At 44.7% G+C, this 26,692-nt stretch overlaps 1 protein-coding gene across 1 annotated transcript; it reads right to left on the minus strand.

Annotated features, from left to right (window-relative positions):
* Window positions 1-430: 430 nt before the first annotated feature.
* Window positions 431-19,802, minus strand: strbp (spermatid perinuclear RNA binding protein). Its single transcript, XM_068752553.1, has 17 exons — window positions 19,787-19,802; window positions 16,644-16,888; window positions 15,918-16,077; window positions 13,610-13,886; window positions 11,426-11,556; window positions 10,734-10,829; window positions 9,766-9,877; window positions 9,033-9,130; window positions 8,080-8,185; window positions 7,658-7,741; window positions 6,994-7,202; window positions 6,209-6,361; window positions 5,903-6,037; window positions 5,498-5,638; window positions 4,658-4,787; window positions 4,264-4,317; window positions 431-525 (listed from the first exon to the last, which is right to left on the minus strand). The coding sequence occupies exons 1-17, from the start codon at window positions 19,787-19,789 to the stop codon at window positions 431-433; spliced, it is 2,229 nt and encodes a 742-aa protein (XP_068608654.1). The 5' UTR covers window positions 19,790-19,802.
* Window positions 19,803-26,692: the final 6,890 nt, after the last annotated feature.

The raw sequence follows: 26,692 nt of genomic DNA on the forward strand, positions 1-26,692 counted from the left end.
CACCATATATATATATATAATCATGTTTTAGCCACATGTACAATGAATATACAATCAATATAAGCTATTGCAACGCTGCTTTGGACATTCACATCTTCTCAAGTAGTAGCTCAAAGAGAGTTCAGGTGTATTGCTATAAGAAAGAGCAAAGTTCAGCCCGGCCTCGCGCCGACGTGGCTGAAATGTTCCTCGTAAAATCCAAGTATTGCTTTGTGCAACGTTACAATCCTCTGAAGAAATAAAACACAAGGGGGACTCTGAGCCTCTCGGATGGTGGATGTTTCAGGGCACAGCGCCTTCCAGTCAAACCAAGACAGTTTGCAATCTGTGTGTTCGTTGTCCGGATAAAAAACAAAAAACAACGATAAACCGGCGTCCTGCGCGTCCAGGCGGATCGAGGGCGAAGAGCGTATCCAACAACCCGCTGCCTCTAGAAGTCCGAGAAGAGATCCTGGGGTCCCAGATGAATGATGAAAGGAGCGATGGTCCGTGGCTGGTAGAAGGGATTGTCAATGAAAAGACCACCTGCAGGACGAAGGACAGACACAAACAGTGTGAGGTCTCGAAACAAGACGTGAGGGCCTCCGTACGGGAATATCCCACACGACAATCAGAGATTTCATCTGGAGATTAAATATAGGGAACCAGGATCCCGTCTCTGTTGCTCCTTCTAAAGGGTCGAGGGGCTTTTCTTTCACTATGGCCAGTGATTCAGTCCCAACCCGAATGGAGCGATCCATCAGAGTCCTGTTCATGAGTGAGGCTAAAGGTAGAACAGGATTCAGGCCGATTGATTCGCCACTCGGCAGTAATAACGACAACTGAAACGTGTTTCCGCTCTGATTGGCTGTCATTTTTTCGTTTGGACTTGTTTAGCACAAGCTGATAGGCCTTTGATCTGCCACTGTAATGTAATGAATTTAAACAAAAATACCTCAAATTGAAGCCTTTTCGCAGCAATTTTTCAGTGAGATTAAAAAAGAGATGAATTAAATATAACTATAATTAATAAATAACTCAAATTATTTAATCGCTTGACAGCAATAAACACAATGACACTTAAATAATGAAAGTAAAGCAGGAAACACAGTGAGGTTTGCATACATAATTTCCTTATTGCGATGTAGCCGTAGTCATAACTAATGTCTTTAGTATTTTTGGCCCACTCCCCCATTGGTTTGGCCCCATTTGACAACAATTTTACTGAGCAGCAGGAAAGCTGCAGTAAACTTCGGTTCATCTTCGCCGACACTGCAGGCGATTCTTCTGATGGCCTGTCAAATAATAATCCTTACCAGGTAATAAGATTGTGCAGCTTAATGCAAGATGCAAGATCCGAAAAGCTTTCTAAATTCATCCGTTGTCTTCTACTTGCCGTTCTCTCTGAATATCTATGAGCCGGGGGTCAGAAGGATGATTATGAGACGCACCAAAGGATGCAGGGTGACTGAAGTGTAATCTGCATGCACGTATGAGGACTGAATATGAAAGCTAAACATGTTTGAATGCTTGATGAGTGAGGAGAACTTCCTGTTAAATGCCACACAAAGACGATGTTAGCAGCTGATACACCAGGCAGCCATAAGCTTTAGCGAGATAAACTTTATTTATTTCTCCAGCATTTTTTATCTTTATTTATTCCTATACATCCTTCACACAGCTCACATTATTTAATTTATACAGAAAATGTATGTTGTGTGTATCAAAGTCTAGCTTCACCCATCAAAGAATAAGCACAATACAAAACAAGGTCACAGTTCACAGTAAAAATCCTTCAAGTTTTACTTAAACCTGCATTATTTTTCATATTTATAAAAGTTTTTGGAACAGTAAGAAAAAAACACACACAAAAAAACAGAAAAGCTCAATTCCTCAATATCTCCCTTGTATATATATAAAAAAAACAGTTCCCCTTCTAAAAAAAAAACAAGCTGTATGGTTTGCAAAAAGGTGTTTGGTGTGCATGAAAAAGTCTGGTGTGTGTTTCCTTTGCTAAAAGAAGTGGTAGTGAGGGACGGGGTAGGCGGGCACTTTCATGACGGGCAACAGAAGCATTCTCTTGGGCAAACCTGGAGGGGAGACACGAGAAGAGCTCGGCATGAGTCCACACACCCACATGGTCCATGCTAACTGCGCTATGCTGCGTGAGCATCCAGCAAACACCACCGACTGCACCCCACACACACAAGTCATCTGCAGGGGGGGGGGTCTGATCATGTGAAAACCCCTCCTCAGTGATTAGTGGAGACACAAGGAGTTATAGAGGAAAAGAAAACTGATGATTATAACACGGTTATATACATACAGATGTTATAGATAATCTATGATGTAATGTTCTCCGTTAAGATCTGTATGTCAAGTTTATTCTAAGTTGCAAACCCTATCTTGTTTATTCTTTTCTCTGTTTTATATGTATATGATGTTCTTTATTTTATGAATGCGATATAATCCAGGTTATATTTCTTAAAAAATATTCCATGTTATAAATTCATGTGTTTAACATTGCGAGAAAAGTTATTTATTTTATGAGATTTTGTTTTGTGCCAAAATATTATCTGTTCTACAAATGTGTGTGTGAAAATGTTTCCTTGGTGCTACAGAATGATAATGTTTTGGGTTCTACAGAATGATAATGTTTTGGGTTCTACAGAATGATAACGTTTTGGGTTCTACAGAATGATAATTTTTCGGGTTCTACAGAATGATAACGTTTTGGGTTCTACAGAATGATAACGTTCCGGGTTCTACAGAATGATAATGTTCCGGGTTCTACGCTGAACCATCTCAGCTTCAGTTCCTTGTGATGTTCTAGTGAGACCAGCAGGGTCTTGGATGCATTTTGCGGTTCTGCACCAATCAGAATCAAAAAAGCTCATCTGCATTGTTCTCACACACTTCTGTCTTCTCAGATTGAAACGTAAACCCGGACGGATCCAGTTCTCCCATCTCGGTTTTAATATTCAAAAGCTGAACAAGTAAGATTTGTCGATAGTCTTCTGTAAACAAAATACACGAAGTTTGGTTCTCTCCTCCGGCTCAACCTCACCAGAACCTTCTCCTTAGATTGATATGTGTGACCTGGAACCTGGATCAATGAGACACTCTATTGGCTGGAGGATACAGAACCACTGGCAGGAAAACGTCCTGGATACAGAACAACACGAAAAGACAGACGGAGGGACTCTGTGGATCCTGACACCGCCTCACACACACACACGTAAAGCGCTTTTGTTTCAGTCCAGACATAAAGGAATGAAACCCGTGAAATGCTTCACTCCAGCTCTTCCCTTGCAGCTTGTCAACTCGGCGCACAAGACAAAAGAGATTTTCTCCATGACTCTCCCCAACAGCAGGTTCTCCGGTCCCTTGCTGGGATCCGCTCAGAAGCCGATGATGAAACGTTCCCTTCCTCCCCGTGAGTCTTAATATCGCTCTACACGTCTTTCTGAAACAACTTGAACTCGAAGCGTTTCAGCGAATTCTGGTTTAAAAAAGTGAATTCCTCGGACGTAATGAAACCCCCAAAATAAACACAGAGCCCCGGCTCCTCCATACACAGAAAACTATGGCGCAATTCATGTTCAGGGCTGCTGGGATCTCGGGGGGGGGGGGTAACGAACGTCCGCCTGGGACCCCCGACCAGGTTTCCCCGAGCACATAAGACCCTTTCAACCTGGACAGAGCGCGCTCACACTCCGAGGCTGACTCTGGGGATCTAAAGGTGTGTGACAGAGCGGCGGATACGCACTGCTGCTGTTAAAGGAGCTCTCAGAGCATAAATGTGTGTGAGAGGGAGCCTCGTCAGGACATGGCCCCCCCGAGGCAGCGGTAAAAGGAGCGGCGATGCAGCGGCCAGGCTGTCCTGCAACGCAGCAGGTAGAGCCAGGACGAAAACCCGACGGCAGCAGAGGTAGCGTGTCGGGACGTTGAAGTCTATGTAGCTGCTCTATCTGTGTGTGTGTGTGTGTCATTGTGGCCAATCGGATCTGTCAGAGAGGAGGTCCAACCACAGGAGGAGAGAGAGTGAGCGCCAAAAAGGCAGATTAGCAGACAAGTAGCCCGAGCGCGGACAAAGCTGCTCGCACAAGCAACAAAGGCGGCGAGGCGTTTCACTGAAACCGGTTACGGCTACAAACCAAACCCGGGTTAGAAGATGATCGCGTTCCAAAGCAGCGTGAAGCAGAAGACAGATGCTGAAGGTGGTTAAAAGAGGAGCGAAGGCGAGAGCAAGCTTACAGGCAGGAGACAGACGGAAGCACGTACCGTACGCAGGAGCAGCTGCTGCAGCCGGGCTGTAGCCGTACGGCGTCCCGAAGCCTGCGGGGAACACATTACAGCGGACAAATCAATTGCGTACTTGTTAAAATCATGGCGGCACTTTTTCGAGGAGCGCATTGGCCGCGCTGCACTCTGGCAGACAGCAGCGAGTTAAGGGTTAAAGGTAGGAGATGGAAGTGGAAACACTCCTTCCTAACAAGGCTTCACCGGGACATCAGAAGGGGCCAGACACTGATGGAAAATGCAGATTTCCTGCATGATTCCGTGTTAAAAACAAGCAAAGTCAGTTCTGCACATACAACGACGCATAGAACAAACACCCAAATGAAGAACATCATGGACATGAAAACCAAATCCCACGCGTGCATCTCGGCACTACCTGGTGTGACATATCCGGGCGCGGCTGCACTGATGAAGGCTCCTCTTGCGAGAGCCGCTCGTCCTCTTCCTCTGGCCACCTGAGCTGCAACTGCTGAGGCGGCTGCCGCGGCGGCCAGGGCTCCTTTAGTCTGAACACACAAAGAGTTAAATATGTAGACTCCCAGGAGGCACGTCGGGGGGTACCACAGACGTACCTCTATTTAAATTAAAATGAATGAAATGAAATTCGGTGGTAAGATTGAAATTCCATAAACATAAATATCAACCGAGATATTGAGGAACAAATTTAGAAACTCCATCTCCCGGAATGTTAATGATCCATAATCCAGGATCTCTTCTGGATCATTTCCAACATTTTCCATCAAGATCCACCTGTAACATTTTGAGTTATCTTGCTAACAGTCAAACAGATAAACAGCAGCAAAAACAGAACCTCCTTAGTCGAGGCAATCAATTCCAAAAAATTGAAGTTCTCTGTCGTTCCGAAAAAGTTATTTGAAAATCCTATCTGTCTGCAAACTAATAAAAAAAACATGCTAATGCATTTTTGGATGTATTTCAGGGTCTCATGGACAACATGTATTGGCGAAGTATTGATCTGATTAGACACATTGAACGTGGGCCATTGATTACCGGCGGCTTAACAAAGTGGACAAAGTGCCTCGTGGATGCTGCTCGGGACAGATGAGGGTTGGAGGAGTCGTCTGCAGGATAACTCAGAAGGCTGTGCGTTATGATCTAACCTCTGCAAGGTGATGCTGCTTCATTCTTTACGTGTGTTTATGTGTATTTTCCCAGGGGCCCCCCTGGTCTGTCCTGGATGCATGCGTCTCTTTACCTGAGGCAGTATCTTCTTCTTCTTGTTTGCAGCTGCGTTGGGACCAGAGAAGAGTTTTTCCAGAGCTGCCAGAGCAGCACTAGCCTTTGCTACTTTTTTGTTGGGGCCTGCCCCACGAAACTTCTGCCCATCTACCTCCACCTGACATGGACACACACACACACACACAAAAATACTCTTATCAGTCATCGGTAACTCAACCCGTGAGTCCTGCTGAACAGGACAGCTTCTTTACCGCTGTCCCGCTGTCAGGCAGGCCTGTTCATCAATCAGCAGAGCGATGGAGCAGCCAGGCGTGTCGCAAAACAACACACCCCACAGAGAAGCGGTCTGCTCCTGGAACCCAGATTGACTCTACCGCTGATCAGCGTGTGTGTGTGTGTGTGTGCGTGAGCATGCATCTACCTCCATCACAAAGCGTTTGTCGTGGCTGCCTCCACTTTCAGAGATGAGCTCGTATTTGAGGCCTCGTCTCTTTTCATTTAGCTCCATGACAGGATTCTTGCCACTCGCTGTCAGTATGGGGCCCTGAGTTCGCACCTGTGCAAAGTACAAAGAGGGCGATGCTAATTGATATTCACAGCTCCATCAGCAATCACAGGATGGAGCGTAAGAACTTGGAAGAGGAAAGTGACTTGCTGGAGACCTTCTACGCCCTCAATCGATCTAAAAACTAGACTGATTATACAGAAAGCATTCCTCAGTCCTCACCTCCAGCGTGTTGGAACCGTCCGAGGAGTGCGTTGGGTTATTGCTTGTGTGTGATGATGTCTCGCTCTTGCCCTCGCCGTCTGACTTCTCATCTGAGCTCAAAGGGTCCAGGTCGGAATCAAAACCTGTCGGGTAGCCCATCGCCTGGAGAACCTGGAGAGGTGACGTGATGTCGGCGTTAGAAAGAGGAGATTCCACGTAGGCTTTTAACACGCACATGCGGGAATTCTAATGATAAATGCTTGTGACACAAAGCATTATGTTCTTCCCGGGACAGCAATCCTGCAGCTTACTGAATGTACAATAGAGTGGTTATAATGCAGTTATTACAATACAGAGTCATAGAGCTTGCTGAAAAGAGTCTCAGAACAATGCTGGCCTCTGCAGAGAAGAGGACAATGGCAAGTTTTTGGTCCAAAAGGATGATTGTGTTAGATTCTGAAGCTACCTCTCCAGTGGGGGGGGGGGGGGGCACCAATGGAAAGAACGGGGAATCAAAAGGTGAGCGCATGAAAGACAGCACAGGACGCTTGTGAGAATGGAAAGAAAATGGGGACAGAAAGGGAGATCCAGCCTTTTATGGGAATGCAGCGGAGAGCGGATTATTTTAGCTCTGCCCTCTGGAGAGTCTCTTTTTTCACAACCTCTTTGGGATTAAAAGGATTTGTCCCCCTTCATCGTTCCTCGCCCACATAAACAACAATAAACGTGTGTGTGTGTGTGTAGAGAAACACACAGGCTCTTCAGGGATGCACACGCCCAGAAAACTTCACCAGCCCTTTTACCTTGACAGCGACGTGGAGCTTGGCCGTCTTTTTGGAGGATCCAGAAGCTTCGTAAGTCGTTCCGTCCAGGTCCACAGACATGGTGAAGACCGGCGCGTGAACTGGGCCCGACTGGGACAGCAGGCGGTACTGCAGCCCTGGCCGGATCTGGTTCAACCGCATCAGTGCGTTCATTGGTTGGTTGGAGTCTATGGCTTTACTGTCAAGGACTAATGCAAAAAAAAAAAAAAAAAGAGAGAAAGAGAGCTGGTTGCAGTCAACATTAATCAGATTAGGAACCTTTTGAAAAGAGGAATTGACGGACAATTATTCGATAATTTTCCTTCTGCTTGTCAATATCTAAAAACGGCTCTCCGTCTCCATTAGTCCTGGTTCATCTTCTCCTTATATGAGGAAAGAGCTCAGACTGCTCGGGTGGCCTCCTAAAACATTAGCGTCAATACTATTGATCTGCCGCCAAGGGATGAAAGGAAGGTGGAAGAGAGGAAAGAAGCAGCAAACGTGGACAGAAAGTAAACAAGGGGACAGTAAAGGCATCTCTGAGTATTTAGCTGCTTGGTTTCAGGGAGTCCCACATATTTTAATTAGTGGGCTAAATAAGCAGAAAAAAAACAGCAAGACTGCCATATATATATATTTTTTTTGCGTTAGTTTTCTTATGTACCTTTCCTCAGATTCCTCTTCATCTTCTTAATAAGGTCCTTGTCATCCGCGAGTCCATCTTCGTACGGCCGCTTAAGACCAAGAGCTGCAGAAAATGCAAGTGAGAGACAACAAAGATGAAATATATAGAATGCATTTAAAACTTTATATAATCAAGAACAAAACCACACACGTTTGTGGCTTTATAACAAACGTGTCAAAGTTGCCTCTACCACACTTTGGTGCTGCCGAAAAAAAGTCAATAAGAAGCATTTCATCTCATCCTAGATCATGTTGGTGATGTTTCATGTCAGAAATATCAAATGTGCTGAAAACAGTGTAACACATCCAGAAAGGTCACGTCACGAAAACATATGTTCCAACCTGACCTACAGGATGCTCGAAAGCCCTGCAAGTCACACACACACACACACACACACACACCTTCTTTGTCAGCCCAAGGGTACTTCATCGATGGTTTATTTGAGGGGAGAGGCTCCATCTCCAACACCTTGTAGATTTGTCCAAATGCCATGAGTCTGAGAGCATGCTGTTGAATGAAACACACACACAGTGAGAAAAGCTGCGAACATAAATTCAAACTGTACCAACAGAGTAGATACTAACAATTCTTATACTTTAAAAAAATCAGTTTTGCCCTCCCTTAATGTAGGATCCTAGGTTTCCCATAATGCAACTTGATACGTGTCACTCTTCCTTCCGAGGTGTGTGTGTTATTCATCTTACACAAACACTCGAGTGTTCTTGATGTTTGTGGTAGAGGTTCCCGGATCTCAGTAGAGAACCTGAAGAGTTTAGAACATTCAGGCTGACGCAACGATAAATTTATCTTCTATTATGATCTGCTGGACTTCAAACAGAAGCACCTGAGAGAATCCATGAACAGTAAAACGCGTTCGGGCTACGCAGTCGTCAGTAGATCTTTACAACCCGAATGAATGACCAGTGCTTCCGTATGCTCATTGTTCACTGTACACATCCTTAACTCCCACCAACAGTCACAACGATGACTAATATAAATCCATTATGTGTCTCAGATATTCATGAGGCTTGGCATAGATCACTGACAGAACAGCCGCCGCCCGTATCTGCTAGAATATAATTATCCCCTTTGGCATTCCGGCCTTGTCCGTGCCGCCTTCAAAGGAAATGGTCACCGAGTCTCACTAAGCCCTGTGGCTCTGAGGCCGCCGTGCTCGGCGGAGCATGTGTGAAGACGGACATGACAGCGCGCACGCCCCCCCAGCACGTGCACACAGATACCGTCCTCAGTGTCACAGATGGGCTTATGGTTTGCAATGGCAAGTTTCTCACATCAATCTTTAACATGCGAGGAGAAATAGTGTGTGTGTGTGTGTGTGTGTGTGTGTGTGTACCTGTGCCCTGTAAGTAATGGCCTCTGCCTGCTGCTCGGTCATGGCAGCCAGCGTGTTTGTAAGCTCTTTCTCACACGGGTCGTGTAAACCTGGACCACCTGAGGGACGGAAAATCCAAACAGACAAGTTGTCACTCAGAACTCTTGGATGTGATCTTCATTTGGCTTCAGGAAAACTGTAGGGATGTTGGGATGGTGAAAACCGCAATTTGATTTAAAAGGTGCAAACTGTAATCATCTGTCTTTTATGTGAATAATGCAGATGAATAATTATGCTGCCGCCAGTGTGGAACGGATCTTCCCTTGTAAATTAAAAATTAAAAATTAAAAAATATTAGCATTTTCTTCTTCTTTCTTTGTGGATATGAATTGCTAAAAGTTTCGTTGCTATTCGGTTATCCTGCCGTCGGCCTGGCATTTGCATTTTTTTAATTAAGGAAAGGGAATCTCAGCTCACATGCTTTTGAATAATTATGTTTGTCCCTTGGATTCATGCCGGTTTGTCAATAAACTCTTCAGCTGCTCATCATTAAATTATGAGCCTTCTGAGACGGTCTGTTGGGACTGAGTCAAACATCTGAAGAACGCACCTTGACTGCTCATTAATGCAAAACCGGTATGTTTTCCAGCTCCATTCATCAGGAATGCCAAGAACTTGAAATAAAACCTCCCATCCTCCTCGGATGAATTTAAAATCTCCCTCGTATTTCGCGTGCTCCCGCCAGACTCCATACCTGATAGTAAAATGCCCGAGGCCAGACACTCCATGACTCGGCGGAGGGCTTCTCCTGCTCCGAGCGGTCTGTTGCAGGTGGCAAGCGCCTTCTCACAGATAAGCTCTAAGGGCTGAACACACGCACACACACACACACACGTTAACACAACTCATCACGTAAGTGTGATGAAAAGTACCGGTAAAGTTCTGATAATAACAGACTCAATTTAAAGAGAATATTTTTTAGCGTTCACTTGTTTCTACTTTAGACTAGAAAAGCACTCGGAGAGCGCAGACCTCCGCCGAGCTGCTCATTCCCCTCCTAATTGGATTTATACCGTCCACATGGTGGATCTGGATCGTCATCAAAATGTTCTAAATTGTTCTTGGTACCTTTTATACACCAACCATGAAAAGTAAAAGTGAATCAGAGTTGATGTGTATTTTTTTTTACTGTTTTTTTTAAGGTTAATAATTAAAAAAAAAGTTCCTGACCTCATTCTGGATCAGATCCAGAAGACATTTTGCATGTCAGCTACAAGACGACGCTTGTTAGAAATCTCTACCTCAACTATTAAATGCACTGTAGGCCGAAACACAAGTGCACCCCAATTTTGGTGGCGAGATAGAGAGACCCCCACCCGACATGACTGTGTCAGATTCCATAAACATCGGTCAATAATCAACCGAGATATTGAGAAACAAAATTTGAAGCTTAATTTACTGCAATGTTAACGAAAAATTCAAAGTGATCCAGAATCCAGGATCTCTTCCGGATCATCCCCAAAATGTAATCATCTGGTAACATTCCCAGCATTTCATCGCAATCCATCCGTAACCTTCTGAGTTATGGTGCTAACAGTCAAACAGAATGATCTAACATAGAACAATCATTCATTCATTTAATTTTCAATAAAAAAAAAAAAGGGGGGGGGCACTTCCTTCCTATTTCTATTCAAACACAGGTAATTACATCTAAACACTCACCCATCCTTTGAGAGGTTCCCAGATGGGGTGTCTATTGCACATGTCTCTGAGTATCCTGAGAATGATGACGCAAGACTTGAGTCCATTCACTCGAGCCTGTGACACGGACGGGGATAGATGGGTGGAAAGTCGGGAGGGAAGTCAGACGGAGGATTAAACAGAACGACAGAGTTACAGAGAAAAGGATTGGATCATCTGCACACACACACACACACAGATAACATCCTGCGATACAGCCCAAAGCCACATAATGGAGTTGTTTTATCTGCATCTATTGTCTCTAACACCCTGCATGAGTCCCCCCAAAGCGTGAGACGATAAACATTTTGAATTTACTGAATGCATTTGTCAAAAGGCTTCTCTTTGTCTTCAGAAAACACCTTCCTTCTAAACTTGTACGTTGTGTTTTTGGTTTGTGAGTTGGGGGGAAGAAAAAAAAAAAAGTATGGATGGGAATCAAAGGGGGAAGCGGTGACTTCACAGAGCAGGCAGGTTCACATGGTCGCCAACAGAAAGACAAGAATCAACCATTGCTTTTGTAGCCTGACGACACTTCTGACATTAGAAGGTATTTTCCAGCTGCTGTTCATTTGAGCGGTCGTAATAAGCGCTGCATTGTGATGCGTCGGCGACCGTATCGTCAGGCTACAACAAGCATCGGGCAGGAAGACAGGAAGTGAGCGGGTGCAGACCTGGAACCACTTGGCGTGTCGCAGCGCTGCCAGGGCCAAGAGACACCTGTGTCTATCCAGCACCTCCCTCTCCTCCTCCTCATACTCCTCCTCCTCCTCATCCTCCACTCTCTGCGCAGCAGCACCCAACACTGCCACAAAACAATAAGAACCCAATGTAGAGTACGTAAAACACACACACACACACCGTAGTCTGAGTGTGTGTGTTTGGATTTTGTTTTTCGTTTGCATGTGTGAGTGTGTGCAGACACACTTGAAGGCTTGTGTGAATGCAAACACACACATGCATGGATATTTTGGTACATACGAGGTGCTTTTCATGCCAAAAAGTTGTCCTCTTTAAAACGGTGTGTTTTGCATGAACTGAATCCCATATTGAGATACTTCACACAGAGCAATCCAGGAGGTGCTGCTCCTTCTACACACACACACACACACACACAATGCTGAATCATCAGCTTACACCCCGTCACTGCCAAAACAGTGAAAGGAAAAAGCAGCTGGGATCACGAGGGAAGAGACAACTTTGTGGGATGGAAAGCCCCTTAGAGACATACACCAAACAAATACCTAAGGAGCTTGATTTAATGTGCAGACGTTGTTGGGACACACGTCACTGTACCCAGTAAAGGTAAATCAAGCGCTCCTTCGTGTATTTGAAGAGGATTTCAATTATTTTGATCCAGTCTGTTCCAGGCAGGAGTCAAAATAGGTGTTTACTTTTCTTCTGGATTACTAGAGGCGCACTTGATTTCACAGACTGGGAGGGAAATGGTGCAGAGAACAACACCCTGTCTGGGCAAACACAGAATCAAGCGCTCCTAAAGTAGACCTGAAAAGGAAAAAAAAAAAAAACAATCTACGATAGTTTGACCGATTCTCAGACGAACACAACACAGGAAGGATCGAGGCAGGGCTTAGTCAGAGTATCGCGGGCGAGGCTTTCTTATTTTTTCAGATGCGAACATTCGATTCACGCTGCCCAACGGGCCGCCCCGGGTTTGTTGAGCTAAAACACTCTTGTCTATTCTACTTAAGAATCAGCAGGAAGTCTATGATGCTTGAGGAGCGCCGAATCTAACGCAGCAGCCTGTGCATGAGTGTGGCTTCAAAGAGAGTTCATTGTGTGTACGGTCCGGTGGGAGTGGCATCAAACACACCAAAGAGCTCTGTGGAAATACAACTCGGTAAAGGTTCCCCCGAAACATGAAAACTGCACAGAATGTGTGGCAGCGTGGCCACATTATCCCTGAGCACGTCTGGCTGTTGCAGCGGCGCGTATTCCTGTGTGACATATAATGAATGATGTGTTGGAGTGACTCCAGCTCCGTGTGGAGCGAGAGGATCATTACATGTTCTCCTCCTCTCCCTCGTCCCCCAAATGCACTTTTGCGATCACACTGTGTGGTATCGGAGCTTAAAGAACATGCAGCTTGTTGAAATATTCTAGGTTTTATTCTTAGGAACGTGCACACTATGTTGGTGTGTGTGTGTTTGGGTGTGTTTCACACATCTGACAACAACACAGGTGCTTTTCCCTGTTGATGTAAGCGATAAAGTGTAAAAGAATAGACACTCCCTTGTAAAGCTTGACCTTGTTTGACAGACTGGCCTACATCCCTCAAATTCCTAGAACACACATGAAAATCTGGGCGATTAGACTTCCAGGGCGTGACGGCGTTCGGTCCATCAGGTGCAGACGAACGTGCATGCGTGGTCGTCTCCATCCCATCTCTAACGTGGCACGTCGGGTGATGCACGGCTAGCCTTGATGCTATCCCTCGTCTCGCCCTCAGTTGGACGGGAGCCACAGGATGGATGGGAAGCTCCCTGCTGCTTCCTCATTGATCTGGCCGGGCTGCTGGCCTCGAGTCCCACTCTAACCTCCCACAACCAATTATAACCAGTCCCTGCTACCCGTGAAAACGTGTTATTAGATTGACCAGCAGCTCTGCTAAACAATAAATAAATCTTATTGTTATTATTATTATTATTATTCCCGTGTTTCAGCTCTGGTACCCGTCTCGTCTGTCAACGACGTTGAAGCTCTTCCTCAAAGGTTGCAAAACAATTCAGTTTTATAACGTATAAATACACAATAGAATTAAATGAGTGTGTGCATTAATACAGTGAATGAAACAGAGAGGGGGGGGGGGGGGGTGTTTCCTGTTTTTGTGCTCTTACCTCTCCAATTCTTGTCCTGCTGCTTCTCTTCCAATTCCACTTCCTGCTCCTTCTCGTCCAATTCCACTTCCTTCTCCTGCTCCTGCTCCTCCTCCTGTCCTTCCACCCCATTTTCCATCTCCTCCTCCTCCTCGTCTTCATCTTCTTCCTCGTCTTCTCTCATGGCTGGGGAAGTGAGGGTAATCTTCAGCGTGAGTTTGGACTCTGTTGCAGTTTGCACCAAGATGGCCGCTTCGGGCAAGGAGCTTGTGACCTCGTATTTCTCGTCTGTCAGCTTCTGTCGTTCAATAGACACAAAAGCAAAGGGTCAGAGGTCAAGGTCACAACTTGAGTCAATGCAGAAATGCGGCTACTTACAAATGTGGGAATTTTTCTACCTCAGACTTTTGCTCCCGCTATTGTTCCTACTGTTTTGCTTCTGTTACAGATTATAGAATGTTATATTTTATATTTTATATTTTTGCTAAATCCCTGAACTTTATTCTTGACTTTCTGTTCATCTTCATTTTAGCCCAGGATTTTGTTGAATCTTAACAAATATTGACACCTTACAGGCATCACTGCTATTTCCAGACAATAATGTGACTAACATCCTGAACTAAAGCTGAATCTTGAAATGTGAGAAGCAGCTCGATCTTCCTTTGACCTGTTAAAATGGCTAGAAAGAACACAGACCTGTTTTAAAATCACTTTTGTGCTGATATTATAAAAAAAAATAAAAAAAATATCCAGACCAATAAAGCCTCTGAATTACTTGTACGAAGAAATAAAATCATATTTTATAATAAACATATCAAAAAATGACAAATATATGAATTCATGCTCTCAAACTGACAAAAAGAGAAAGCCTGGCTCTTTCAGCAGAGATCTAATGACAACAACATTTTAAAGCAGGATAATTATATGTCTCATCAACACAGAATGCAATTACACGTTTAATTAACATATTGTAAACAACTTATGCAAAGCATCTGATGAACAAACAAATTCATAAATAAAATGTAATGATAAAATCTGCTACGCCATAATGATGTCTGTCAGGCGTCGTCAGATGAGTGAAATTATCTATCAATACACACACACACCCCCCCCCCCCCCCCCCGGAGGGCTCCATCACATCTGGCCTGTGCTGCCAGGACCAGAATATTCATGTTAGAAATTCATACCAGGATACAGACACACAGAAAACCGGCTCGCTGCACCTGCAACAGCATCGTCTGCAACAACAACCTGCAAGGCGTCCTACAGATGAACACAAGCGCACTCCCACAGACAAATCGGTGCACACACACACACACACACACACACGACCGAAGCATCTGAAGGTGTATAATTATTAACCTTCTAGCATATTCTACTCTTCCTCTAAGTGCAAGTGGACAAAGTGTGTGTGGATTAGTTTGTCCCTGCGTTGTTTACACTGTCTTCAATAACTAGGAATGGTAGAAGTGTAGTATTTGTGGTATTATGGCTAGTGTGAGTCTTCTGGTGTGTTTGTGTGACACTCCTTCAGCAAGTCACAGAGGACCCATCTGCATCCCATTTGGCTCTGATGAGAAAAACAGAACGTCTGTTCACTGGACCAAGACATGGACCCCCCCCCCCACCACACACACACACGCTTTCTTGTCATCCTCTCTCCCAAACCAGTTAACTGTTAAAGAGAACAAGCTTAGAAGTACGGCGGGGGGGGGCACGCTCCACTCATTGATTAATCACCGCGCTACCTGAACAGGATCACATGATGAGGTTTCACCTCCTTCCTCCTTACTTCTTTTTTCATCCAACATATTTTTAGTTCATGCAAAAACTTCCTGTGCGCAGCTATGAAAGTGTTATTATTTACAACGTTAAGAATGAGCGCCGAAAAGGTGAAACGCAAGTTAACGACCAAATCGTTTAAGATTTCGAGCGCGCTGTTCTGTCGGCATCAGAGTGCTTCATTTCTGCGCCGTGTCTTATTAATGAGGATACATGACACTCAGGTAGCGATAAGAGCATTAACCACACGGCTCATACATACTAAAACACCTCTCCATTTCTCACTTGACGTTACTTTATCTACAGTTACGCATCTACTCCTTCACGTCGTATTTAATTTATTACGTTTCAATACCTTAAGATTAAATGTCTTTTTCTAAGGAGATCGGAGACCTATGAGAGTTTAAACGGACTTAACATCTTCATTTCTGACACTGAAAAAAGTTTGACAAAAGTCCAAGCACTCGTGTCTCAGCAGGAGGCGTGTGCATCTGACAAAGACTGAAACTAATAAATGTGTGTGTGCTGTGGGAAATGAGTGTCTAACCTCTATCTGTGCAGGTAGATGGTGACAGACAATGTCCAGCAACGTCTGCGTGGGTTTGTCTCGACACATCAGCACCAGCTCCAGGTCCAAGTCGCCTTTAATCAGGAGGCCTTTGGCCACCAGGCCGATCCTCATCACCCCACACAACGCGCCTCCGCTGCTGGGCGCTCTGGTTTCACAACAAAAGCATCGGATTATTTGTTTGAAGCTCTAAAAAGGCGTTTCCTTTTTGAGTTTCAAAATTTAAATGGAACAAATTTAAGTGTAAATGTGTAGATTAATACCAAAAACACGCAGTATCATATGTCATACCCAATCCGAATTCCGATTCTGTGTCTAGAAAGTCACGCTGCAGCCAGATCTAGTTGATTTTGTCAAGTAAAAAAAAAATAAAAAAAAATACGTAATGATAAAATCATTACAAAAATATACAAAAATACAGAAACAAACTGCACAATTTTTTTTTTAGTCAAAGATTAATGAAAACGCTCAACCTCGGAGAATGTGATGTGTCAAGTTGTTTTATGTAAACTTTCTCTGACTATTATTTACTCAAGAATTTATTTCATTTATTATTCGTTTGGGAAAGGGAAGAAACACTTTCCAAAAAAAACACCACTCTTCGATGACAGAAGCAAAGAAAGAGGAAGTCGACTCAAACATAATGTCGAGCGTCTCCCATTTAGGATCGACGATCAGTCCATCAATCGTTCCCTCCAACCACACCTGCGGCGGTCGCCGGCGCCGTCCGGTCCATCGCTGGCCTCGTCTCCAGGACTGTCCTCCTCTGTGCTGAGCGATGGCAGCCCGTCGCTGCCGCTCTGATCCAACCACTCAGAGACGTGCTTGAGGGCGCACTCGACGGTGGACACCAGCGTCTGAACGGCTTCCAGCTCCTGCGAGGAGGGGTAGATGGTGGCGTGCTTCGCCATGACGTGGCGATCATCGTTGCCAAAGGAACGGAAGGACCTCTAAAAAGGCAGGAGAAGGGCGAGGGTTAGGAAAAGCACGCTTCACCGATGTATACGCGTGAATACAGCGGGCGCCACCATGGTCGCATCCTCCCTCCTGCCCCAACGCCGTCTGATATTCAGCCCCGGGAATTTAGGTGATTTTGCAGAACTTTAAAAGAAGGCAATACAAAAGGAGAGGGTGAATTAGATGTAAAACAAGAAATACAAAAAGAGAAGTCTAACCGAGACATCCCGGTGCTTCGGTTCAGTCACGAGATTAAATATAAATCAGCTGTTTACAGCTCTCAATGTGTCGCAGTGATATATCAGTAAATATATCAAAAGGGCATCAGATTATTCAAACCGCCGTGTATGACATGATATAATATAAATGTAAAACAATGGGGATCTTAACTAATGATGTGGGAGTGGACGATGAGATAAACCCTGCAAATATAATTACATTGGGAGTGCATTATAATTCATCATAAAATTATAAAGCCATATAGTGTGAATTATCTGGGGTAGCTGTATCATGAGCAACGGGTCCCTTTTTTTGTAATGTTACTTTGATTTGATCTCCTTTTATTACCTCTGTATTATTAACCAGATAAAGATAACATCACCAGAACCAAAGGTGCTTATTTATAAATGTTTTTAATATTAAGATACATCTGAGGAAACAACATCTATGACTACAGGGCATTCTTACTTTACTTGGTAACCTGAATCTGAATGAGGAGGTTGGCTTTTAATTACTCGAGGCGAGCACAGCAGACGGCGCCTGACGTGCAGAACCCAGTTCCCTGTGCTTATCTCTGAGTCCCACGTTTCCCTTTACTCACTACGCACATGTGCTCAAAGCCAAGCACACACACACACACACACACACCCACACACACACACACACACTCAGGGGAGATGGGCTTTTGTGAGTGTATTATGGATTATGCAGTTTGAGAGCTACCAACCTACTTGAAACCCAAAGACCAACTTCACATTTACACACACACACAACCCCCCCTCCCCCTTCCTAATTGAACTGGTGATATTCTCTTTCACCGGAGTGAATGAGATAAATCCATTAACAGAATGGAGGACAAGGGCTGCAAAATAATGTCTCCCAGCCTTCATATCGCAGTATGTAGCGTGTGGTGCATCTAGCAGGGTTACATGCCCCCCCCCCCCCCCCCACTGGGGTTCTGAGTCTCACTACGGCGAGACACACCGGAGTGGCATGGAGTGAATTTAGATACAGCATTCCAGAAAGTATCTCCATCATCATCATCATTTGTTTACATAATTATAATGAGAAATTCTGAATCTTTGCAGTGATAGAAAGAAGAAAAATATGAGGATTATATGAATTAAAACTTCCTGGAGGTGCGTTATCTTTTGGTGTTTAATGGTAAAACAATCCAATTTAAATTGAATGTAATTTGTAAAATTAATATAGACTTACTCGATTAAAAAAAAACAGTGCAAATAACTAGCTATGATGATTTAAATTATGAGGCACAGATGCCCCTGCGATTGGAAAAACTTCATCTGTGCCAACTATTAAAAATCAGCTGTGACACTTAAATGAATTCAATCCGTTAGTTCTTAAGGAGTAGTGGTGAGATCACACCCACGAAGTCCTGCAGGTGCATGTGAGGAAAAACGACTTGAATCTGATCGTTCAATGTTCCTGGAAATATATATAAAAAATTCTAATTTAAGGAACCAAAGATGAGATGTACACACTTATGGTCCGTGCGACGCACGCGTGAAATCTTGAACTGTGTCCAGCTTTATTTGGAGTGATGTGGATGTGCCAAATCCACATAATGTGCTCAGTATGAAAGGGAAACCTCTTTGGCACGGGCTTAAATAGGAGATAACCCCGTAACTGCAAGTTGTGTGTAGTACGTGCGCGTGTTGCGGAGCAGCGTTTAACAGACCAACAGTCTGGGTTTTATGAGCCGTTGCTAATGGGAGCTTCTGCAGTCATAAAGCACTCTGCCAAGAGACTGTCTATCTGTGTGTCAACCATGGGGGGGGGGGCTGCCCGGCCGCTCTGATGACCACGTAAATCAGGGCGCTTAAGGAGTTCTCACTGACAGGCATCGACCTCCGAGACCAGCGTGAGCCCAGATACAGTTGCAGACATTTCGATGTGAGCTACTATGGCCAGGATGTTGCTGGCAGCTGGCTACATACTAATCTGATAGAAAGGGTGAGAGAAATTATTACACGATAGTGCGTGCATGTGTGCAGAAGCAAACACACAAAAAGCATGCTACACACGACACCTTGATTGTCCTCTGAGCCACCTTAAGAGCACACCCTCTGAAGGTCAATAGTACAAAATGAATCCTAAATAATGACGCCCAACCGCGGCACATCGACCTGGGAGGCGAAAATAAAGTTCAGCTGTAAAGCCAAAGTTAACGACGCCATGGCTCCAAATTCAACGAATCAACGTCAGTGTACAGTTTAGACAGCGACATTTACACTTGAATGCAGCCAGGATGCATCAAAGTAAATCCATAATTGCTATTTCTCAAATTATAGCATAATCATCAGGCAGTGATGCATTTCAAAATAAAAGCCTGCAGAGAAAAACAGGTGACAGGAACAGTATTTTTTTTTGTTACCTTTCACAATAACCTTTCATGTCTGTCTTATTCCATTTCCTTCCACTCTTCCTCATCACCTTAACCTCCTCCATCTCCTCACACAGCCGCCCACTACAGCTTCTCAGCGCCTGCTTAAAGCCATTCACTCCTGTCTGCTTATCAGGTAGCTCTCTTTGAGACACAAATACTGCTATCATGTCTGGAACAAGTTATCAGATTGAACTCTTAAACACTCCACACTGGAGTTCATTAATCAATACACACACACACACACACACACCAACAGCAACATTACCATGCCTGTAGGAAGAGCGGTCACTCGTTTTCCTTCCTTCTGACGCCCGCTTCTGGAGTTGCAGGGCGTTGGATGGGCTGCAGACGCAACGTTGCCCGGTCAGGAAGCTGCTGCTGAGATGTTTCCGCTCCTCATGTGCTCCTCCGTCGCTTTGGCCAACAGTCTATGAGTTTGTGCTCCTCCTATAGATGATGATAGGGGAGAGAAGAACGGATTAATCAGTAAACCACATTAAAAATTAAAAAGAAAAACAAGATGAGAAGACGACAGCTAAAAATTAAAATTAAAATTAAAACACATATGTTCTTAGACCTTTGTGTGTAATACTGCAGAGAGATGGAGCGATCGCTTCGTACCTGGAAATAATTCAAGCATCATTTAAAAGACATTAAATACTAAAAGTCTCCTAACTAAAGTAGTAATGACTTTTAAAACAGTTTTGATCCCATAAATATAGTATATGAACTGTAAATGTATTTCCTGTAGCGCGTCAACGACGCCTGCTTTTAACAGAGGCCAACCAATCCTGCGTGAGGAAACAGTAAACGCGTCTAACGGCATCACTGCGAGCCCACAAACAATTATGGGCAAAAAGCGCAACACGCGTGTTTGTTGGTCTCTTCTGGTGTGGAAACGACTGAATGACTTCTGGTGCCGCAGCCTTGCAGCGAAAGCTCAGTCTGGACATTGTGACGAGGGTTTAGAAAGAACAAAGCCAACGTAGAGGGACTGAGCCATGAGCAGGAACTAGCCGAATGAGCTACTGAGGCGGATCCTCGGAGTTCCCTCCAACGTTCCGTCTCTACAGCTGGCAGCGGCGCTCGCCGTGTTGATGCTGCAGCGGTTACTCCAAGGCCAGTCACCTCGCAGCCAACACTCGCTGCCAGAGGGGTGAGACGATGTGGTCGAGTGTGGATGGGTGTGAGAGGCGAGGGTAATCACAAAGCACCAATGGTTGCTGTGCCAAGCAGCACAACAACAACAAGAAGCTGCTCCCTACTCAATTGACTCTCTCTCCCCCATGTGTGGAAGTCTGTCATTTCTCTAATTAAAATCAAGAACACTCCAGTGAATGAAAAACATGTCGCACGTCGTGCTTTAAATGACAAAAAATTAAAATTTAACGCTTGCGTCGTTTGAATTAAGGCTTAGACAAACCCTCAGATATTAACTGCATGTGGCGTCCTGAACAACCCCCCCCCCCCATCGCCACTGGGCCCAGGGTAGCTACGGCGACCAAATTTCACACGCATGCTTGTGTGTCGCCTGCCCGTTTGCCAGGAATCCTCTGTGGCTTTGACTCCCTCTGGCTCACGCTGACCAATTACATCGCTCCCTCCATCGCTGTCCAGACACCTCCCTCCAGAATCAAGCCCCCGCTTTTCCTATCCTGGCTTATTGGCACCATCTTGCTGGATTATTACTGTGCGAATGTGCGCTTTTCTCCAGTGAAGGGTTTGAAGAATAAGCCTGCCTCATTAACACTAAGTGTGTGTTCGCATGTACGCCACATACGCACTGACGCACACACACACACACACACACACACATGTAGAAACACAGCATCACCTGGATGTAGTTAGTGAACATACACACACTCACACCTGCGCTGCGTCGTTACTGCGACAACAGTCGGCGATCACGTCCCATGTCCCCCACGGAGATGAAAGGATTCAAACAGAGGCAAACAGAGGGTGAGGAAAAACGGGATGGGAAGATAAAGGGGGGGGGGGGGGCTGGGGAATTTACAGCGATGGCCCAGAGCAGCAATTTACACCTTGCTCATATGATAACCATCAAATAAGAGGAAGAGGAAGAGACAGAGGAGAGACAAAAGCCGCAGAGATAATTCGTGTCGGAGGATCTCATTGTAACCACATGATACCTCTTAGATTTTGATTATCTGCTTTATGCTGGGCTCAGATTATTAGTCCTTTGATTCAGTTTGATTGTGAAATCCATAAAATGTTGTTGACTAATGTCCCAGAACTGGAGTATAAAAATCAAACACGCTGCGTGGATTTAACCTGTGAAGGTGCGTCTTCACATGTTTTAACAGGTGAAACACAAAAACAACAACAACAACAACAACATCACAACCAATGAGCTAACACTTTAAAAATAGCTGGATTTTAAAATGACGACGATCGTTTTATGTTAAAGAGTTTTAGAAAATCCTAAAATAAGTCATCAGCGGTATGATTGTAACTGAGAAAGCCTTCTAGGGTGCGGGAATAAAACAAAATTTAAATTCTTTTTGACAGACAATATGAAAGACGAACAGACGGAAGATCAAGCAGCATGGAACAAGCAGGAGCTCTGAGGGACCCTTCATGGAAGGCATAGCACTTGCATCTCTGCACAGTTTCCTGCAGCTCTTGCCCTGCTGTCACACGTCTTTTTGTTTGTCTAAATCAACAACTATACAGACGTCGCTATGCACATGCACTAGTAAAGCAGAGCTGCTATGAAGCTAACCTTTTTCCCATTTGCATCGCTATTCCTGGGTAAGATATTTTATGACTCGTGAATGGTTTGCCCACTAAATGCTATTTATTTCCATGTTTAAACGTTGACCTGAAAGACTGTGCTGAGGGCACGAGTAGCCGCCGTGTTACATCAGAGCAGGCTGGCTGCAGGTCCACTGGTGCCGGAGTGTTTGAATTTGAGCAAACATCTACAAAATTGTGTGGTAATGAGCTGGACATGCACGCACCCACACACACACAAATAAGGGAAGTCTTTGCACCAGGTGGCGCACAATAAACAGAGAGGATGCAGGATCACGGTCCTGTAACTACCTCTGGTGTGAGCAGGCATGCCGGGAGTAAACAGGCGCCAGCTGACCGAATGTCCGTTCGCCTGGGTCACCCATGAACAAGGATGGATACATGATCACATCAATCTCTCTAGCCAGCAAAGGTTTCTATATGTGTACATGATGTGTTTGTGCATCAGACAATATTTTATTATTAAAGAATTTTGGCACTGTGTGTGTGTGTGTGTGTGTGTGTGTGTGTGTGTCCACTGGTAGCCGCCTGCTGTGCTGATTTCAGCAGTAACAGATGCTCTCTCTCTCTGCCGAGGCTCTACAGTCCATAGTCTGTGAGAAGACATGTGAATGTGTGTGTGTGTGTGTGTGTGTGTGTGTGTGCTGTTGATTTCCTCTTCTGCTAATCTATCCTAGCTGCTTCCTGCTTCTGCAGCTCCGCGCTGACACAGATTGCTGCAGTGGAAGTGGATCCTAGCGGTCTTTGGCCTACTTGTCGGCTTCATTGACACTTAGCAGCTTACTCTTGCCTGGAAAGCTCTTTGTTGCTAATCCGATGTTAGCCAACCCCCCCCATCCTTTCACCCCTTCATGTGTGTCTTTCCCTGAGACAGTGTGCACATGCGTAACGGATAGAAGCCCACAACCACATAAACACTTTCATTCAAGTTAGAAAAGGGTGAGTTTTTTTTTTTTTTTGCTGCATCCTGATGACACACAAAACAATAATAAATCGTCAATCTTCAATCACTTTTAATTGATTATTTTGTCATTCATGAGATGAATACAAGGCAGCATTAAGTCCAGTAGGACAACTGTTTATTTAAATCCTCTGACACACAAATGCATGAGGACGGCTAGATTAGGCCAGATGTGGACTAATTCCCTAATGGGCAAACACAACTGCCACAGACGCACACACACACACAGACACACACAATCCCAGACCCACCCCTTGTTTCTGTCCATTTTCATTAAGACACACAGTGTGTGTGTCTGATGGCGGCAGCTTAATAAGATGTAAGAGGAAAGTCTTGTCAAACCGAAGCGCCGAGTAATTTTCAATAAATTACAGAATGACTTAATTTAATATTTTGTACATTTGTAGATGAAGAATGACTTCTGGAACTCCGTCGACTTCAGGCCGAAACGTAAATGTTTTCTACAACTCATTAATAATGAAATACCGTTTACGAGTTCCCAGGTAAACGCGGAGACGGCATCCCTTTGCTTCGCAGATAAACAAGGTAAACATGTTTGTGCATTCTGCATTCATTAAATGTGCGCTACATTAGGCAGCGCTTTCTCTCCCACGCCCCCCCCCGACGTCGTCTTCTCCGCCTCTGATCAGTGACTCCATTCATTGCAGGTCAATTTGGGCAGTGTGAGCGATACGGCTGTTTCATTACACACTTCCTTCCTTCCTGTCCGTCTCTCAAGCTCAGGGGAGACGACGGACGGACCCGAATGCAGACAGGAAGGAACAGGCGGAGAGACGAGGGGAAAGCATGGGATTGATGGGTATGTGCAGCGAGAGAGAGAGAGAGAGGGAGAGCGAGGAAAGGGAGGAAGGGGGTTAGAAACAAGGCAATGGAGGGAAAATGTGGAAAAGAAGAGAATGGGGGGGTGACAGAAAAGGTTTAGAGCGTGATAAGTGGTGGTAGACGGTGAACAGAAGGATGATATAAAAGGAGCGAGAGACGGTTAAAAGGGTTGAGCGAGAAGTTGCAACTGATTTAGAGAGAAAGAGCAGGGCCATAAAAGGGAAGGAGTGAGGAAGAGTGTCAAAATAGTGGAGAACAAGAACGGCAAAAAGGAAGTGTAAAACCAAGGATGACAAAGGGGAAGGAGAGAGAGAGAGAGAGAGAGAGCGGGAGGATCTGAGGAGAAAACACGGCTAAGAATGGAAAGAAGGAATGAAAAATGAAAGGATAAAAAAATATATACTTTTATTAAAGCTAAAATAAACTGAATCTATATCCAGGACATAAGAAGCGACAATCAATAAGAGGAATCTGTTTAATGCTGCCTCTAATTAAATTATTCTACCTCTTCTCCGTCTTCGTTTTCAGTCGTCTTTTCTCCATCCATCTCTTGACTGAGTAATATATATTCGAAGGTTACAGACACTAACATGCAAATAACAAAGCAGGAGAAACAGAAAAAAGCGGCGCCGTCTCGGGGCTGTGTGTTCTGCACCTTAATTGGGTTGCGCTTCATTAAGCTCGACCCGACAACACAACATATTGTGTTACACCCCGCCGTTGGAGTGTGCGTCTGTGTGTGAAGAAAGCATTGGATTGCAACGAGACCCGAGACAAAGGAGGGAGACGAGAGTGGTGTAAGACATTCAGCCTCAACTTTTCCTCTTGGGACTGGTCGCCATAGCTACGGAAGCATTTTTCAGCTGAACGTGGGACAAACAAAGAAACAGTGTGAACTCGAGACTCGGGATGAAATAACATCATCGCACTGAGGTGGTTGTTAATGTACATCAAATGTAGATAGACTTAATATATTTGTATTATATATATATTTGTAAGTACTGCTTAGGGTTTGTAAATCAGTGCATGTCTGGGTATCAGTATAGTTTAGAATGTCATCATCTATCCTTAACATTTAGGGCCTGTTCAGGAGTTCAGTAACCACAAGACACCTGATCGCCAAAGGAAAGCACGAAACGCGGCAGGAAAAAGCGGTGACCCGTTACGTCCTCGGAACGCCGGTGGAACGCGAACAGCAACGAGAACAAACAGCATCGAGAGACGGTGGCGGATCGTCTTACGACCAGACAATCAGACGGCATCTATATTTCAAAAGCCATGGAAAAGTGCGACAATGGGCCCCCATGATCCAAGATTAGTGGAGGGGGAGGAGGAGGAGGAGAGGGGGCTTCCATGCTTGGAGCTGAGCTGTGGAATCACCTGAGGACGAACCTTGAGGCGAAAGCAGTGTCTCACAGTTCCAAAAAGTACTTATAATCTGCATTTTTTTTTTTATGTTACAGAACGTGCTATTCAATCAACGAATGGCTAATTAATAACTCGCTTTTGCGCTCTGTATGGCTGATTTAGGACCTTGTCTGAGAAGCTGTGACCTTTTGCATGCATCAGCAGTTTGATAATGATTTACTTCATGTTTCTGGAGACAGTAATTGGGCAGAAATTGAGCCCAACTCAGGAAGCGACTGTCTCGAAGACTCCCAAGAAATAGGTTTGTCAATATTTGCATAAAGTACAGCCAACGTTACTGGTGATGAATTATTTATGAAGACTAAAGGAAGGAGACTTGTTAGCATCGGTTCTGCTTGACAGTGTTGCTATGGACCTATCAAATGTGTGTGTGTGTGTGTGTGGCATTTCAAGGGTTGAGTAACTGTCTTGAGAGAGAGAGAGAGAGAGAGAGAGATGCGCTCTGCTGCGTTTGATGGCAAAGTCACTGCTTTCTCAAGGACACTGCGGCTAAGGGGCAAGAAAAGACACGTGAAGAAGAAGAAGAAGAAGAAGCAACACAAAGAATGAAGACATTTAGTGACAAAGAGGAGGAGCGAGATGAAGAAATAAAATGAGAAAAGTGAGCGGAGAAGGCAAAGGAGGAGATCAAATGAAAAAAAGAATGTGTTTCCATATGAATTGCATAAAAGCTACTTTACATACGTAAGCAGGCGGGCGGCTCAGCGAAGCGGTGAACTAACCCTAACGTGCGTATTTAAAACCAGGCCGCAAGATAACTGTGGGTCTGTAGTTTACACAGATACACAGACGAGCAGGAAAGTGGATGCATGAAAATATCTACGGTTTTCTCCTCAGGTTGTTGGACAAGAAAAAGACCCCTTTTATGACATGATTCTGAAAACAGACACACACACAGACGTTTGGGCTCGGCAGGAGTGTGAAACGACCTCTCTGCTACAGAGCCTCCCTTGTTTTCTGGCTGATTGGGCCCCCTGCAGCAACCCTTCACACACACACACACACACACACACACACACACCAAGGATCCTGTGGCACTAAGTACAGCTGGTCCTCACTTACCGACGTGACGATGACTCGGAGTTACAACGGGCTTTCTGAAATGTAAAAGTCCGTCTTTAGTGACCGCGGAGTTGTGAGTACTTATATATGTACAGTATAAAT

The sequence above is a fragment of the Brachionichthys hirsutus genome, chromosome 19 (assembly GCF_040956055.1).
Source record: "Brachionichthys hirsutus isolate HB-005 chromosome 19, CSIRO-AGI_Bhir_v1, whole genome shotgun sequence".
Taxonomy (NCBI): domain Eukaryota; kingdom Metazoa; phylum Chordata; class Actinopteri; order Lophiiformes; family Brachionichthyidae; genus Brachionichthys; species Brachionichthys hirsutus.

What these genes read in the sequence shown, in the direction of transcription:
- strbp (XM_068752553.1), bottom strand. An exon ending in GGCGCCGGCGACCGCCGCAG is followed by an intron (nt 16,078 to 16,643) that starts GTGTGGTTGGAG and finishes CAGAGCGCCCAG; the next exon opens with CAGCGGAGGCGCGTTGTGTG. An exon ending in GACACGCCAAGTGGTTCCAG is followed by an intron (nt 10,830 to 11,425) that starts GTCTGCACCCGC and finishes TCCGTGTCACAG; the next exon opens with GCTCGAGTGAATGGACTCAA.